We start from the raw sequence: 16,374 nt of genomic DNA, 5'->3' as shown, positions 1-16,374 counted from the left end.
GCTAAGTATCCTCAGCCTCAATAACCTCAATGTGCACAGCTTAGAATACAACCATAGCTGACAGACGAAGCAAAAACTACATACAGATTCCCAGGTCAAACTTCAGCCAGGCAGACTTGAAAATGTGGCTATGGGGAATCAGTATATCTTGCAGTTAATGTATAAAACTGATTATATGCCTGCGGCAGTGCAGTTTCTCTGTTAGAGCAGTAGTTTCCCATTAGAACTGTGAAGCAGAGGTTGGAAGTAGAGTTGCCACAGAAACAAACAGGAAATTACACTAGGAAGATGGGACTACTTTATTTTAAGCTCTTTCATACTGACTGCTTGTGATCTTGTCAAGTTATTTCATCCTTCTGTCTTGCTATTCCATGAAAGTTGAAATAACTTGTCCATGAAGGCCTGAGGCTCAGCGCGTAAGAATTTCCATGCAGGCCTGAGGCTACATAAGAATTCCCAGCTTGGCTTCTCTGGTTAGCTATTCCATGGAAGATTCATAAACATTTAGGATAAGACCATTGACGCACTATCCCCTGATAACCTAACTGCATAGAACTAATCATGCTCCATAAGAGATGCTCCAAAATTCTACCATACTCCACACAACAGTCGCACAGAGCTTGGCATGTTATCACCACAAAACTTCTACAGAATCTCTCAGGCAGAAGTACCATGATCCTCACAAGACCATACGTAAATTAAGAGCAGAGTCAAGAAAAGTAGTTTCTTAACTCCTGGTTTCTGGCATGACCTCCGGGCTATACCTTCCTCTCAACTGCAGAAGAGATAATGATACAAATATTTTCAAATCCACAAAATTTTGAAAGCGCAAGTTGCATGTAGAAGCATCTGCCTTTGTCTTCTCTGCTGCACAGTGCACTTTCCCTTTGTTCCATCTCTGGCTCCCCTCTGCTACTTTTCTTTTCCCCTTCACTTCTGTTTTCTAGTTGCTTCTTTGCCTAATTGGTTGCCTGGTCTCCCACTGCTCTACCTTTCCTGATGTGCTGCATGTATGAATGACACAATGTGGTTTCTTCTCTAGGCTAGTCAGTCTTGAAGAAAGATCCATTTTAGAACAGAGGCTGACATTCTCAGATATACCTGTGACAAGATCTAGTTACTTAATGCCATTCAAAGCAAAACTTAAGTTTTCTTTACCATAATATTACCCATTGGTCCAGTTTCTCCCTCTCCATAGGTAGAAATTATGACATTGACGTTTTCCACAATCCGCTGGAAAGTCTGATAAAGTTCCTCAGGCTCTAGCTGCAACTCCAACAAAGCCCGATCCATCTTGTTCATCATCAGTACTGGCTTGATACGCTCAGCAATTGCTTGACGTAGAACAGTCTCAGTTTGAACACACACCCCTATTTAAAAAAAAAAAGTGTTAGTGGTTCACGTTCTTCAGTTAACTGAAGTCACTGTGCTAGACAAACTAGCCAGGGAAGCCAAGCTGAAAATTCTTCTGTAACCTCAGGGCTCCATGAAATCAGCATGGGTAAACTGGAACAGGAGCTGCAGTTCAAAGGCTGGAATATCAGATGTAATAGTGGAAAGGGGAAGAGTTTGCGCAGCAGTTTTGCACATTGATTCTGGAGTAAAGGATGGATTTGATCGCCTGTCCTACCCTGCACTCCACCCACAGGCTCTACACACACGGGGTGGATTTCATCTTTGGGGATGTGAACAGAACAGGCTACAACCACCCGTTCAATTCCAACCTAGTTGACTCTACATTTTCACTATAAAAACCCATTGTATTTAAGGTGCCATTATCCTGCCATCAAGTTATTCAGTTTCTTAGAAAGTATACAGCAAAATCTCTCATAAAAACACACTCACCTGAAACACAGTCAACAACTACAAGGGCACCATCAGTGACACGAAGAGCTGCTGTCACTTCAGAGGAGAAATCTACATGTCCAGGAGAATCAATTAAATTAATAAGAAAACCTGAACCATCTTTGGACTGCTTGATAAAGGCCAAGTCATTTTCTGAAAGTTCATAGTACAGGGAAATTGCCCTATAAAAGAAGAAATTGTATTATAAATCCACTTTATGTAGCTATTTGCAGCTCATCTGTTACAACGAATCATTAACATTCTCACCATGATGTACTTAAAGGAAAATGAAAGCAGCGAAGATTATTTCTTTGGCTTATAAAATTCTTAGAAACCAGTACTTTGCTTTCCTATAATTAATTTCTATTTTTATGAGATTAACACAATAGAACAGAAGTCATGCTAGAATCAGTGTAGCCAGTGATTTGAGCCATGACTCTACAAGTGTCTTTTCAAGCTGTTGACCTGCAGGGATAGGGTCACAGCTGAGTCTGCAAATATCATAGGTAGGGATACTAATCCTGGTATTCACAAAGGTCCAGATTCTGCCACCCTTGCTCAATGAGTAGTAGCTTACGCTGCAGATAATTCTGTTACAATTAAAGAAACTACTGTGTGCAGGATACTGCTCACTGCAAAGTACAAGCATGTGGCCAAAGGCAAAGACACAACTGCCTGTCACTCAGAAGATGAACACCGATACTGAAGAGTATTGAAAGAGCATTTTGTAATACAATCAGCCTCAGCTAAAAGTTATCCACAACTAAAAAGTGTCATATAAAAAGGTTCACCTTGTATCCTTAAACCAAAAGCCATCATTTTATTTCCAATTAAATTGCAAGAGCAAAAAAAAAAAAAGATAAAATATTTCAGAAAATGAAATGTCAGTGAAGGGGTTTCATTTTAAGAGTGTTTACAATAATAAACTGGATATATTTCAAAAAAGAAAAAAAAGCATAAAATTGGTCCTTTTTCAATTTCATTACAAAAAATAAAGCTATTGTGGTTGGAGACTCGGTGAAGTACAGGACAAAAACAGTTCACAAAGGATACAACTCCATCTAGAATATAAAAAAATCCTGGCTCTGATGCAAAATGGCTTTGGTTAATGACATCACTAGCCCTATCAACTGCAATGCCTATAACTTTTGTTTATTTGTGGATAAGAAATTCAGAAAATAAATCTTTACCATGTTTAAGCAAAATATGGAGATATGATCTGCATCCAACCTGGGCTGCTAATTTTCTGGACAGTCACATTATTTTATATACCAAGTATTCTTATAAAAATAGCTCCAATGTACAGAGGTTTCAACGAGACAGATTTGCAGCACTGGAATACAGGACTTGGATTTTAAATTTAAAGATCACTTTCTGATACTTACGTAGACTTGATTGTGATGCATCTTTCCTGTTCATCTTTCCGCGTGTCTGTGAATCGTGTTTCCCCTGCTCTGGCTGAGGCAATGATACCTGCTTTACATACCAAAGAGTCTGTCAGTGTGGATTTGCCATGGTCAACATGAGCAATCACAGACATGTTCCTGATATTGGACTTTTTGTCCATGATCGCTCGGATCTGGTCTACTGTAAAGTTCACCTGAGGGGAAAAAGGAAATAAGGGCACCAGTGTTAGTTTTACTCCAAACCTCGGTGCTTTATGAAGCAAATTATGTATGCACATACCAAAAAATTTGCCAGCCTCAATTGTGGTGGCAACCATTGATCCTCCTGGATCATGGTGTATGCATGGGGCCCACCCAGACCTTCGATGTATATGCCTAGGCAGGAATTTTTGGAGGAGTGGAGGCTGCCCAGACCATCCATCCTCCCTTTAGGCCAGTGAGACAGAATCCAAAAACCAGACTGAGTCCAGATGTTTGGTGCCTCCATGGCTGTAGTTGTATAAGTGTCTGGGAATCCAACCTAGGTCTCCTGTGTGGTAGACAAGGAGTCTACCACTGAACCACAGGGGACTCCTGCCTCAACTGTAAAATGCTGGCATTTAAAATCTTTTCTGGTAGTCTTCAGAGTCAAATATAAGAAGTGAAAGGGGCAATTCATAACTTCTTTGAATTACTGCTGGATGTCACCACTGTAGTCTAACCTTAGTTTATGATTTGATGATTACAGGAAACCTGAAGGCTAGAAACATCTGGTTTTTTACATGGTAACTTTGATTCAGGAAAAATGGAAATAAGGTGCAACATCCATGTGTAGAAATGTATTTAAAAACACAACTGAACTTTAAGAGATGTGATTTTAAGAATATAATCCTACTCCTCTATGCAAGAGGAATCCAGACCAGGCATATATTGATCTAGGTCAATCTACCCCCAAGATTAGCTCTTCGCCAGTATAGCTTGTATCAACTGCTCAAGTGAAAACTACACCAATTTACACATGCTTCTAGTTGAACTACAAGCTGGAGTTCTGCTGGCAGAGAAAGGATGGGACACCCACCCCATACCCAACTAACATTGCTGCCCCAGCAAACGTTTCTAGTACAGACAAAATCCCGAAGCTTTCCAGAAGGAAACTGTCTCCTGTGTTCTTTCAAAAACTTAACACATTGTGAGGATAGCAGAGAAAAGGCGCTGAGTATGCCTGTTTGTAGAGGCTTAACAACCAATCTTCAACAGCTTTAGATGCCTGAGTAAAATATTCCAAGTGCTTTATATAATACACCAATCTCTATTTCAGTTCAATTTTACCATTGTTTACTTTCTCAAAAAACAGTGGTTTTGCTCAAACAAATACAGTGCTCATTAAAAATAATTCTTTTTGTGCAGGTACACACATACAGTATATTAGTATTATTCTCCAATCTGTAAGTCAAAGTTACATTAGCTTCTCTCTATTCTGGCTTTAATTCAAGTCTTTCCATATAATTTAGTAGGATTCTTGGCATCAGCTTGAAAAGCACTGAAGTTCCTGTTTCTCTTTTTCTCAGGACTGGATGCCCTTGTAAAAGGTGCTGAAGCCAAATAAAGGGGTTGTAACATATCAAGAATTGCACCCTGCAGATTTGAAGCATCTTGTATTTCTAACTTTGTTATTATTATATTATATTTGCAACCTACCAACACAGATTGCCAGCTCAAAGGCTTTACTTGCTTTTTTGTTTTTTAATCATCTGCATTGCATTTTTACTTGGGAGGGAACACAGAGTTGATGTGAGAATGAACGGAGGAAGTAAAGGAGAGGGAAACAGAAAACAGCAGTGCAAGGGGCAGCAGAGTATGACTGGGAGGATAAAAGAAATCCACAGCCAAGAGAAGTACAAAAAATCGTGACGATAATCCAGGGCCTGATCCTCTGATTTGCTGCACCAGAACAGAACTAGTGTAAATCTGAAGTCACCGGAGTGGAGAAGCAGGCTGTGGCAGGCCCAAGCTTGCAGCACCTCCACTGGCGTGCCCTGCCCACCTGGGTGCCACCCTGAGGCCTATTCACCAGCCACAACTTGATGTTATATGAGATTAGATAGAGGTGCTGTTTAGTGGCCCCGGGTGGCTCAGTCAGTACATCTTCTATGAAGCTCTGCCACCCCTACACCTCACCCCTTTCCACTTAGGTGGTCCACTCTGGTCTCGGTGATGTCTGTGATGGACTGCTGGTGCTGCCCGTTCTCCTGGCACGCCTGCCTGCACAGTCCTCTGTGGGAGTGTGGTGAGGCCTTCTTGGCCGACAAATACACAACTTAACAATAAGGAAACTAAATGTGCGTACGTGGTGTGGGCAAGCAAGGCATCAACACTACCCGCACCCAACACTTTACTTCAATGTTCTGCATTCAGCGAGATGGGCTTCACCTGGCCCCTGCTGCCTTCCCCTTCGTGGGTATTCCCCAGGTGAGCTCCCAGCCACGTACCCAGTACTTCAGGCAATGCCCCCTCACGCTCCCTAGGGTCCTCCATGACCACTGCTGCCCTACGAGCGGATTCTGGGTCTGTGCCTGCTCAAATACGGTAGCTGTGGCTACAGGGGCACTGGACAGGTTTTCATCCCTGGCAGGCTGTATCAGTCCCTCTCCGGCTGGCCTCCTCCCATCCCAGCTGCCCTCATGATACCTTTCAGCACTGTGGTACATGAGCAGAGGCTCGATCGAGTCTACACTGGTGGGTTCACCCACCATGGCTTCTGTACCTGCTGTCTCTTATGGGTGCTCGGTTGCCTGCAGTGTCTCCTTTTCTGGTGGGGCCTCCAGGCCCTGGAAAGATTCCCTGCTGTGGTGCCACAGGTAAGTATGCTACCTATCTATGCAGGAGGGATCCCACGGCAACCAGGACTCCTGCAGCCTGGTCGCCTCCGTGGGGGTGTGCTGGTCCCGCTCCAGCTGTGGAGAGGGCTTCAGCTTGCACTCGCTGCGTGCCCTCTTTCTCCCTCCCTTCTGCTGCCACCAAAGACTTCATTTTATCCCAGGAGTCCTCCAGGGCCGGAGCACTCTGCGGGCCCTCTTTCGGTTGCGTGGTGCTGGCCAATTCCCCAGCAGACCAGCCACCTGGATGCTGCCGCTGTGGTAAGTGTGCTGTGGGGCTGTCTCACAGGCCAAGAGCTAGACCTGAGTGGCTGCAGATGTCAGTCAGCAAGCTGAGGGCTCTACCTGCTTGCTACTTCCCATGAGGAAAGGTGGCAGCAGCTACTGGACCCACTAGGTGGACAGATCTCTCTGTTGCAATTACAAGCAGATGAAACAGGACAGAAATGAAAAGCCCTGACTTGACTGTGTGTAGGCTGCATGGTGCTGCCTGCGAACATGACCCAGGAGGCTGAAGATTTCCTTAGTGCAGTGGTGTCAGACTCATCTGGCACATGGGGCCAGTCACTGGATCAGTTCATAGACCAGGTCAGAACTGACCTCCTGCACTGCGGACTTGTGCTACATATGGCATGTTGGCTGTACCTGGCACTGCACATAGCATGGAGGGGCAGTCCAGGGTGCACAGTGCATGCAATGCTCCATAGCCCTGCGTGCTGGCTCCAGTGTGGTCCAATCTGGACCAGCACCGGAGCCAGCCTGTACCCTGGACTGACCTGTGCTTTGTGCGGTACATGGGGCCAGAACTAGTGCGTGCTCCATGTAGCATGTACGGTCAGTCCAGAACCCATGGGCCAGATCAACAGCTCAACATGTGGGATCTAGCCTGAAGGCTGTACGTCTGTCACCCCTTCCTTTGTGTCCTGTACAAACAAAGGCATTTTCCTTGAACCAGTCCAAATTGGACAGTCTCTTTTCCCCAAATGTAGCTTTAGCTGTTTCATGGATTGCAGTTTCAATTTCCTTCCCAAATTTCCTCTAGCTAAAACTCCATTTGAGCAAGATATTGTCCAATATGGACTAGTTTGAAGAAAATACAGAAGAACTATTACCTCTCATTTACATCAAAAACACAGCCTATATGGAACACAACAAGAAGCCAACTGAGAGCACCAAAGCAAGACTTTGACAGGCAAAAATCTGGAACTGATCCTAACCAACGAGAAACCTTGGCAAGCGATTGGAAGAAGTGGCATCACCATCTCCACCAAGGCCTCACAGTCCACAACAGGAACTGGCTCCAACAGCCTGAAGAGAAGAGAGTCCGAAGGAAGCAAGCAGCTCCTGAATCGCCCAACCATGACACACACAGTTGCAAGCACTGCCACAGATCATACAAATCTTGGATCAGCCTATTCAGTCACGAGACGCCGCAAAGCATCTTCGTCATAGGGTGCAATATCCACCATCTCTCGCAGACGAAAGGATGCCAATCTCAAACTACGGCAAGGAGGAGCAGAAGGGGCAGAGGGGTGAACTGCTTCTGAATATGCAGAGGGATCATTTTGCTGTACTTTTTTTTCTTATGTTTTTATCTTTTATTGGAACCTGCCCTGAGCATTTTGAGAAGGCTGGCATATAAATCAAATACAAAAATAAATAAAACAACCTTTCTAGCTCCTGCTGCTCCACATGCAGAGGGAATGAAAGGAGGGCTTCTGGGCATGCTGCCCTCAGTGCTCTCAAATTCTTTGAACACTTAAAGTAAAAACAAGCCGATAAACACATGGCTGTGTTTTTAACTCTATAGAACAGTTGCAATAGATATGACAATATAGCCATAACTGATAACATAATTTTCTCTTAAAACTGGTCTAGAGCTTTTTTTTCTTTTTTTTTTTTTTTAAAAGAAACTGAAATTGCGACCTCCTTAATTAAGATACATAAAGGTGGCTGCAGCCAGTTCTACGTTGCTCAGAGCTAACAAATTCTGAGTGAACTGGGCCCCAAAACTTCTGTCATTCATGTTACATCAATAAAGTCAGATGTACAAGACAGGACGTGGGGAACAAGGCCTACAGAGAGAAAGGAGCAGAGGATCTGTTGTAGAGCGCTCTTAAGGCAATCTAAGCACAGGTTCAGACAACTAAAGTTGGGTATTCTGAATGTTTCTGGGGAGACGGACCTTTTTTTTCCAGCATCTCCAGGGAAGTATAAAATTCTAGGTTATCAAACATGCTTTCCAAAAGCAACTTAACACGACACTGAATGTAATACTTTATAAATTTTCAGGATAAGAGAAGTGGAAAAGTAGCAAATATAGCTTAAAGAATAATTTGACCACAAAAGTGCTATTAGTAACAAGCAACTTTGTAGATACAGATATAAACCTTCAGAATTAAAAAATATATGTACAATTGTTTTAAGGGAACAAACAGTGACAAGGAAAGACTTGCATTAGCTTCAAGCTTAGCGAAAGCTGATTTTCACCAAAACCTGGCACATACAGTTCCATCCACAACTGTAGCATACCTCCCTATCAAAACAGGTATCTTTCAAAAAGACTTCAAGTAATGGAAACTTGATGAACACTAAGGTTAATTTATTAAAAAACTGTCCTTTATTTCTATCTAAAGCAGGGGTGGGCAATTATTTTGGCTGGAGGGCTGCTTAACGAGTTCTGGTGAGGCACCGAGGGCCGCAAGGGTAGCCCCACCCCTTGACTGGTGTCCCGGCCCCTGATCATCATCTTGTGACCAAAAGCCCTGCAACCTAGCCACCGACTTTTGCCACCAGAAGTTTTTTTCCTTGCCCAAGAAGTACTCCTTTTCAGGGCAGGAGGTGGTGCTTGTATATTGTGTGTGGAGGTATAGGGAGATGCATGAGGGGTGTGGGTGGGTGGGAGGAGTGTACGTGGGATATTGATGTATGTAGGTGTAGAAGGATGTGTGTAGAGCCATCCCTGGGAGTGCAAATCGGGGCAACCACCCCGGGCCTGGGTGGAGCAGCTGCAGCGACTTTGCAATGCTGCCAGCTTCACATACAGCTACTTAGAATCATAGATTCATAGACTCAATGAGTGGGAAGGGACCTAGACAGATCATCGAGTCCGACCCCTGCCATGGGCAGGAAGGAGCACTGGGGGTGCCAGGGGTCATAAGACCCCAGCCAGGTGCCTATCCAGTCTCCTCTTGAATATCTCCAGGGAAGGTGAGAGCACCACCTCTCTGGGAAGCCTGTTCCAGGCTCGGGCCACCCTTACAGTGAAGTAGTTCTTCCTAATATCTAACCTAAACCCATCCTCCCTCAGCTTGTGGCCATTGTTCCTGGTGACTCCAAGGGGGGCCCTGGTGAACAGACTTTCCCCGAGTCCCAGCTGCTGGCCCCTGATAGGGTTGTAGGCAGCCACAAGATCCCCCCTCAGTCTCCTCTTGCGGAAGAGATTCAGGTCCCTCAGCCTCTCCCCATAGGGCTGTCCACAGAGGCCCCCAACCATATGAGTGGCCTCCTCTGGACCCTCTCCAGGTTCTCCACGCCCCTCTTGAAGTGCGGCGCCCAGAACTGGACACATGACTCCAGCTGCGGCCTGACCAGCGCCGCATAGAGGGGGAGCAAGACCTCTCGGGACCTGTTAGTGATGCCCCTGTTGATGCAGGACAGGGTGCGGTTGGCTCTGCCTGTTGTTTTGTCCCATTGGCGACTCCTATTCATCCTGGAGTCAATCCTGACTCCAAGATCCCCCTCTGCCTCTGTGCTGCCGAGAGGGGCAGCCCCTAACCTATAACCATAATGCTGGTTCCCTCTCCCCAGGTGCAGCACCCTGCACTTGTCCTTGTTGAACCGCATCCTGTTCAGATCCGCCCACTTCTCCAACCTATCCAGGTCTGCCTGGATGCGGTCCCTGCCTGCCGGTGTATTCACTTTGCCCCACAGCTTGGTGTCATCAGCAAACTTGAGCAGGATGCTCTCCACACCCTCGTCCAGGTCGCTAATGAAGATTTAGCAATTTACTTGGCAACCCCCACTGCTGAATCCGCCACTAGCATCCGTGCACCTGGGGGCGGGCCCACACAGTCTGATTTGCCCCGGGCCCCACACCCTGCTCAGGTTGCCTCTGGGTGCATGTGGATGTGGTTGAGGTGGGTGTGTGCATGGGTATGGTGTGGGTGTAGTGTATGTGGAGGGGTGTGGGATATGTGGTTGCGGGTATGGGGACTTGGATGTCTGTGGGTATGGTGGGGCTGGGATGTGGGAGGGGTGGGTGCAATGTGGGGTGTGGGTTTATGTGCGGATCTGTGTGGGGGCTGCATATAGTTGGGGATGTGTGGGTGTGTGGGGTGTGTGTATGGATGTGCATGGGATGTGTAGAACTGTTGGATGTGTGTGTGAGTATGGTGGGGTGGGACGTGCGAGGGGGTGTGGGTGCATGTCTGGGGAAGTATAAGTGTGTGTGGGGTATGGGTATGGTGGTTGTGGATATGTGGGGGGGTGTAACTGGGGGTGCATGTGTGGTGTGGCTGGGGTGCATGTACATGTGTGGGGGGCTTCCTCCTGCCTGTTCTTTGTGGATGGTGGGGAGAGGGATCAGTGCCGCCTGTCTCGCTTATAGCACGCTGCAAAGGGCAGGAAAGCTGCTGCCGCCAGCGGGCAGCAAGAGAAGCCCCTAGGAGAGGGGAGGGGGGACAGGGAGCCAAGCCTGGCACCACCAGCTGTCCTGGTCTCTGTCCCACATCTGCCCAGCAGGGCTGAAGCTGAGCCTGCACTGGCTCCTGCTTCCATCCTACATGCCTGATCAACAGTGCTGCACCAAGTGCATGCTGGCTCCTGCTACTGCTACTGCTCCCATCGCACCTGCCTGTCCAGTGCCCACCTGCAAGGGCTTTGTGAGTAGCCAAGCTTCTTCATGCCCCCATCCCCACACACTCCTCTGCCGAGCCATGCACAAGCAGGACCAAAGCGAGCTGCAGGCAGAGCCCACCCTGCCCTCCTCAATGCTGCAGCTTCCCCACCCTACCTGCTGCCCAGAGCACTACAGCAGGGACAGGAGGAGTTGCTGGAGTCTTGGGGAGCCCAGCAGTTCCCTGTGCCTGCTGGCCAGGGCTGGTGCCTTCCAGGCAGGAGAGGCTGGGAGCGCAGCATGTGCTGTCCTAGGTATAAGAAGGTGGTATTTGACCCCATGCACAGCACAGCACAGCAGGGGCAGCCCCCAGCAGGGCAGCTACAATTAATTGGTGGGTGCCTGCCTGTGGGCTGTATCAAATCAGCAGGCACGCCAGCCAGATTTTTGCCCACCCCCATCTAAAGCCTGGCTAACTTCAGAGTCTAAACTTTGTCTCTCCCCTGTTCCCTACCACACAGGTATCTGTGGGCCCTGATCAAGCCACTTCTTAGCCTTCTCTTGAATAAACTAATTAGACCCTCACTATAAGGAATATTACCCATAACTCAAATCTTTCTTGTTCTCCTCTGAGCTCTGTAATTGTCCAACATTCAAATTAGGGATGTAAATACCTATTTAAAAATAATTGTTTAACCTCCCCTAATTATACTGGTTAAATGGTTAACCACTGGTTCAGATGGGGATACTGCTGGAAGTTGCTCCTGGGACCCTTTTGGGGGGGGGGGGCGGGAGGAGAAGAAGGGGTGACAAGCCCAGGCAGACAACACAGCCCTTGCCCTGGGAGGGAAGGAGCACCTGTGAAGGAGCAGCTAATTGCTTAATTGATGAGTCTTTAGGTTGCCTGTTGTTTTCTTCTTAGGCTAGGGTACTAGCTCCCCTCCCCTCCCTCCTGCCTGCCTGCCTGCTGGGATGCCTTGCATCTTTCCTTCCCCCTTTCCTGCCAGACTGGGTCACACAGAGCTAAACAATAACCAGTATGCTAACTCATTATCACTGGGTTTATATCAGTTAAATGATTAATTGTTTAACCTTTCACATCCCTTATTCAAACTGGACAGAGTATTCTAAGAAGGGTCTCAGCTAAGCTGTATACACAGGTGTGGGGAGGTGATACTCCACAGACTGCTTATACACCCATGGATCACACAGGATCTATCATTACCACCAAGATGTGACAAAAATCAGCTTATGGATGAAGAACAGCTGGCTCAGGATGAACCTGACCAAGGCAGAAGAAAGCATTTTGAAGAGATCCCAATGAAGACCAGTTTCCTTTGGTGGAAAGCATACATGAGTAATCAATTCAGTCTATATCTCAGGAGTATTCCTAGATACCTCCCTGATTAAGCTCTCGCAAAGCAACTTCTGCTTTCCACCATGTCTGGTTCTTAAGACTCCATCTCATCCTAGAAGAGAACGACGACTTTAGGTCAGGGGTGCTCACCCCACAGGCCAAAACAGGCGTGCGGAGCGGTTTCATTCAGCCCGCTGGACTCCCCACAAGTCTAAAAATTTGATGGTGGGGGAGTGGTGACCACTCCTCTGCTGCTACATTTCTGGATCCATGGGGAGTCCAGTAGATCAGGTAGCATGGCCCTGTGTGCTAGACTGGGCATGTGGGGCTGGGGTGGCACAAGGCCCATTCTGGGCATAGGCAGTTCGGGGTCCAATCTGGGTGCCTGGGACCCAACTCCATGTACAGACCCCACAAGGGGCCTGACCCACTGACTGGTCCAGCACCACTCATTCAAAAGGCCAAGCACCAGCCGCCCTAGGTTATTCATGCCTTTAATCACCTACCATCTGAGCCACAGAAATGCAGAGTACTAGGCAGGAAGCCTTCAGTACTCAGGATCCTCCAACTAGTTCAGAAATCTGAAGCATGTCTCCTCAGCAGCACAGGCTTGGAGTGCTTGTGGTAGCCAATCTTTTGTTTGCAACTGCGGCTTCCTACAGAATATCAAATTCAAGGTTTCAATCTTTATCTTTGAAGTGTTCTGCAGGTTGGACCCAGGGTGTCTAGAAGCCCCTTAAGCTCAAGGCAGAAAACTGTGTTGACAACACAGCTCTCTTGTGCCAGAAAAGCATTCTTGTATAATCAGGGGAGAACGTGTCTAGGCAAGAGGCAGAACTTTCCCCCAGGCCAGGCCAGGCCAGCATGGTGTAAAACTCTTCCAGGAACCAAGGACCACCTAAACTCGCTACCTTCAGCTGTAAGTGCAAAGCACATTTCTTTGATCTCCCCTCCTCTAATGGAAGTACAGCAACAGATTATACAAGAAAGAGTTCCAAGATTAGCCTGCAACACGCTCTTGCTTTCTCTCCCAACAGTTATTGTCAGCTAGGGTGCTGTGGGACCCTGGAGTGCTGTGGGTTGCTACCCAATGTCAGCACTGTTACATGTGCAAATGTGATTCACAAGATAAACCCTTAAACTTCAGATAGGAAGCTACATGTTAAAAGCATTCTGACCTTTTATGTGCTTTCTGAGCTCTTTGCAAGAGATTAATGTCTCCATTATTTTTCTTTGAAAACCGAAGTGCCATTTCTGAGGGGTGCCTTGAGTCTAAAAAGGTTGAGAACCATGGTCTACAGGATCCCACTGGAAGTTCACATTCAGCTGCTTATCTGCTGTTATCCCCAGCCTCTTTTCAGTATCACTGCATGCCATGACACAGCCTCTCACCTTGGAAGCATGACCTCCATGATTTGTTTTTAGATAAATGCAAGGTCCTATGTCTTTGTTAAACATTTGTTTAAATGAGTCCACCTTACCAAGCAATTGGGAGTGACCTAAATAGCTTGACCCGCTTATTATGTACCACCAAATGCCTTTGTCATTTGCAAGATAAAACAGTACACACGTACTTCCAGGACATGGAAAAAGATAATAGCCAGCACTGGGTTTCTTCAAGGCTCCTCTAGAAGCACCTTTATTTCCCATCTGTTTTCTATACCCTTAATGCTGTGACTGAATCAAGCGCCCTGAAGTATCTTAAATATGCCAGTCCTTTTTCTCAGCTAAACTTCAATCTCATCAAAATGAAGGCAAGAAGGCAACAAGTTCGTTATTATGACGATGTCCTTGAATTCAAAACAGGAAGAGCTCAGTTTAAATATGAATCCTAACCACTGCCCTACCAACCCCTTTTTAAAAAGAACAGTCAGGTGACGTATTTATCCACATTGCTTCTCACATTGCCAGAGCCTGAATTACAACCCAACAGCCAAAAACCCCAGCCTCACTTCTGCCATAAATAAAACTGAAAAAGCAGAGATAGTATAAAAGGCACTGTCTGTATGCAATTAATTAGAAAGGGATTTTTAGAAATCCACGTTAAACAAATCTGTTCCAGGCTTTCTAGCATGTTGCATGAGAGTATTGCAAAATTTAGGTTCCGCTTTGCCAAGAAACGGAGGGGCCTTGTGTGTGTACATATATGAAACAGCATGTGAAAGACGGAAGTGATGAAAACTGCTTGAAATAGAGGACTGCTTCTACCTTCCACAACAACACTTGCACCAAGGGACCCACAAATTTCATGCCCACCTTTGTTAGACAACGGGCTTGACAACGACATGACATCATGGCAGCACAGGACAAGGACATGACATCATGGCAGCACACACTGCAGCGCTCCCAGCAACACCTGCATGGAGGGAGCTGAGACCTCCCTCCCCTTCTCTTGCAAGCGCCCAAATCCCCCCCCACATCAGGGAGGACAGTCTTTCAGTCGATACACATAATACTAGAGATTGTGCCTTTAAGCAAATACCTGATCTAGACACATCACCCAGGTAAAAATATCAATACCACCCCCCCAAGCGCTGAACTGATGGGTCCTAACCCTAACGTTACTTGCTCTCTGAAAAGAGCAAAAAATTGTGGTGGCGTTCATGTGTGGCCATGCTCCACCGCAATAACAAGGCTCATGGGGATGAGACACCATTACAGCTGATGCTATTTAAAGTGTGGGGCAGGCTTGCCAAAAAAAAAAAAGGGGGGGAGGGGGGGAGGGAAAAATACCCAGCCGTGTTTCTAGTGAACCAATTTCCAGAACCAAACCGGTGGTGACACCTTCGCCCCCAAAATTAGCCCCCATAACCGTGGGCAGCCTGCTTTTCTTCTCCCACCCTGCCCCACTGAGACAGGGGTCAAGGGCAGAGCGAGACATGCACACATAAAGGCAATGCACAGAGTCCCGTCCTGATCCGCGGTCGCCCCCCCCCCGGACGGCGTCCCCCTCTGGCTCCTTGGGGACAAGGGGAAAGGCAAAGAGAGGCTGTCAGGGGGGACATCAGGAAGCTGAGCCCAGTATTGGGGTGGGGGGAATGCCCCCCAAGCAGCAGCGTCTGCTCTGTGCCCCATGGGGGGCAGCCCCCCTCAGGCAAGGGAAGGCAGGGGGCAGCCCCCCTCCAAGTGGGGGGTCAGGGGGCAGCCCCTCCCCCAGCTGGAGCTGCCCCTTTGACAGCCCCCACCAGCAAGATGGCGGCCGCCCCCAGCCAGGGGCAGAGCCCTGCCTTCGCGTCCCGGGCGCGGGGCAGCGGATCAATACCCGCCCGGCCCAGCAGCGGGGACGTTCCCCTGCAAGTATCGGGGCTTTTTCCGCGAGGAGCACTCACCATCGTGGCGGATGGCTCTGGATGCTGCCTGAGCCCCCTCCCCCAAGCGCCGCCGCCGCCTCCGCCGAGACCAAGGAGGACTGGAACAAGGCCAGAGCCGGCGAGATAGGGCGAGACCACAGAGAGGAGCTGGCGGCGGGCTAGAGTGCTCACTTCCCGCGCAGGACGGCGCTCGGGCTCCGCGCATGTCTATGGTGGGGAGCTGGGGGTACCCCATCTGCGCGTGGCTTGTGGTACCCCCCGGCCCCGCACTGCACCCTCCAGTGCCCAGCGCGGTCGCGTCCATTGCAGGGGTGGGGGGAGCCTCAGTCTCGGGTTATGTTCGATGGGTGCATCACACAGTCCAACAGAGCATCAGGATACTGTGCTGGGATAGATAGGAGGCCTAGATGGATGATACTAACATAATGCACAGTAAAAGAATGAATACTTGTTCTATTATGTGGGATCAACATGTGTCCTGTCTATTACAAAGGATCCTGCTTTATATTGGGATTAGATTAACATACCATGCGGTTACTGTTTGCTAGTAGACAATAATGCAGTCTCATATTTCATGCATAACCTGTTGTTATATAGGTAACAATGTTTATCATCAGTCATTTATTGTTAGAATCCATTATTGTGCCCTGGAGTCCAGATTGCAGACCACGACTTCTTCATGCAAGGGACTGTGCAAACAGGACGGAGGCAAGCCCTGCTGTAGTGAACTTACAATTGATGCAAATTTTGGTGCAAGTTTGTA

General features: G+C 47.6%; 1 protein-coding gene across 1 annotated transcript in view; it reads right to left on the bottom strand.

Moving 5' to 3' along the window:
• LOC149867987 (elongation factor 2-like) overlaps positions 1–15,804 on the bottom strand; it is a 28,815-nt gene extending 13,011 nt beyond the window's left edge. The window contains exons 1-4 of the mRNA XM_090037743.1: positions 15,630–15,804; positions 3,231–3,445; positions 1,846–2,027; positions 1,159–1,370 (exon numbers count right to left, since the gene is read on the bottom strand). Of these exons, the coding sequence (XP_089893869.1) occupies positions 1,159–1,370; positions 1,846–2,027; positions 3,231–3,445; positions 15,630–15,632 (612 nt within the window). The 5' untranslated portion in view covers positions 15,633–15,804. The remainder of the gene's footprint in view (positions 1–1,158; positions 1,371–1,845; positions 2,028–3,230; positions 3,446–15,629) is intronic.
• Between the last annotated feature and the right edge of the window lie 570 nt (positions 15,805–16,374).

The sequence above is a fragment of the Crocodylus siamensis genome, chromosome 3 (assembly GCF_052110815.1).
Source record: "Crocodylus siamensis isolate JL-2025a chromosome 3, ASM5211081v1, whole genome shotgun sequence".
In the NCBI taxonomy this organism is placed as follows: Eukaryota; Metazoa; Chordata; order Crocodylia; family Crocodylidae; genus Crocodylus; species Crocodylus siamensis.
Note: the sequence above shows the minus strand (reverse complement) of the source record. Positions and strands in the feature narration are given on the sequence as shown.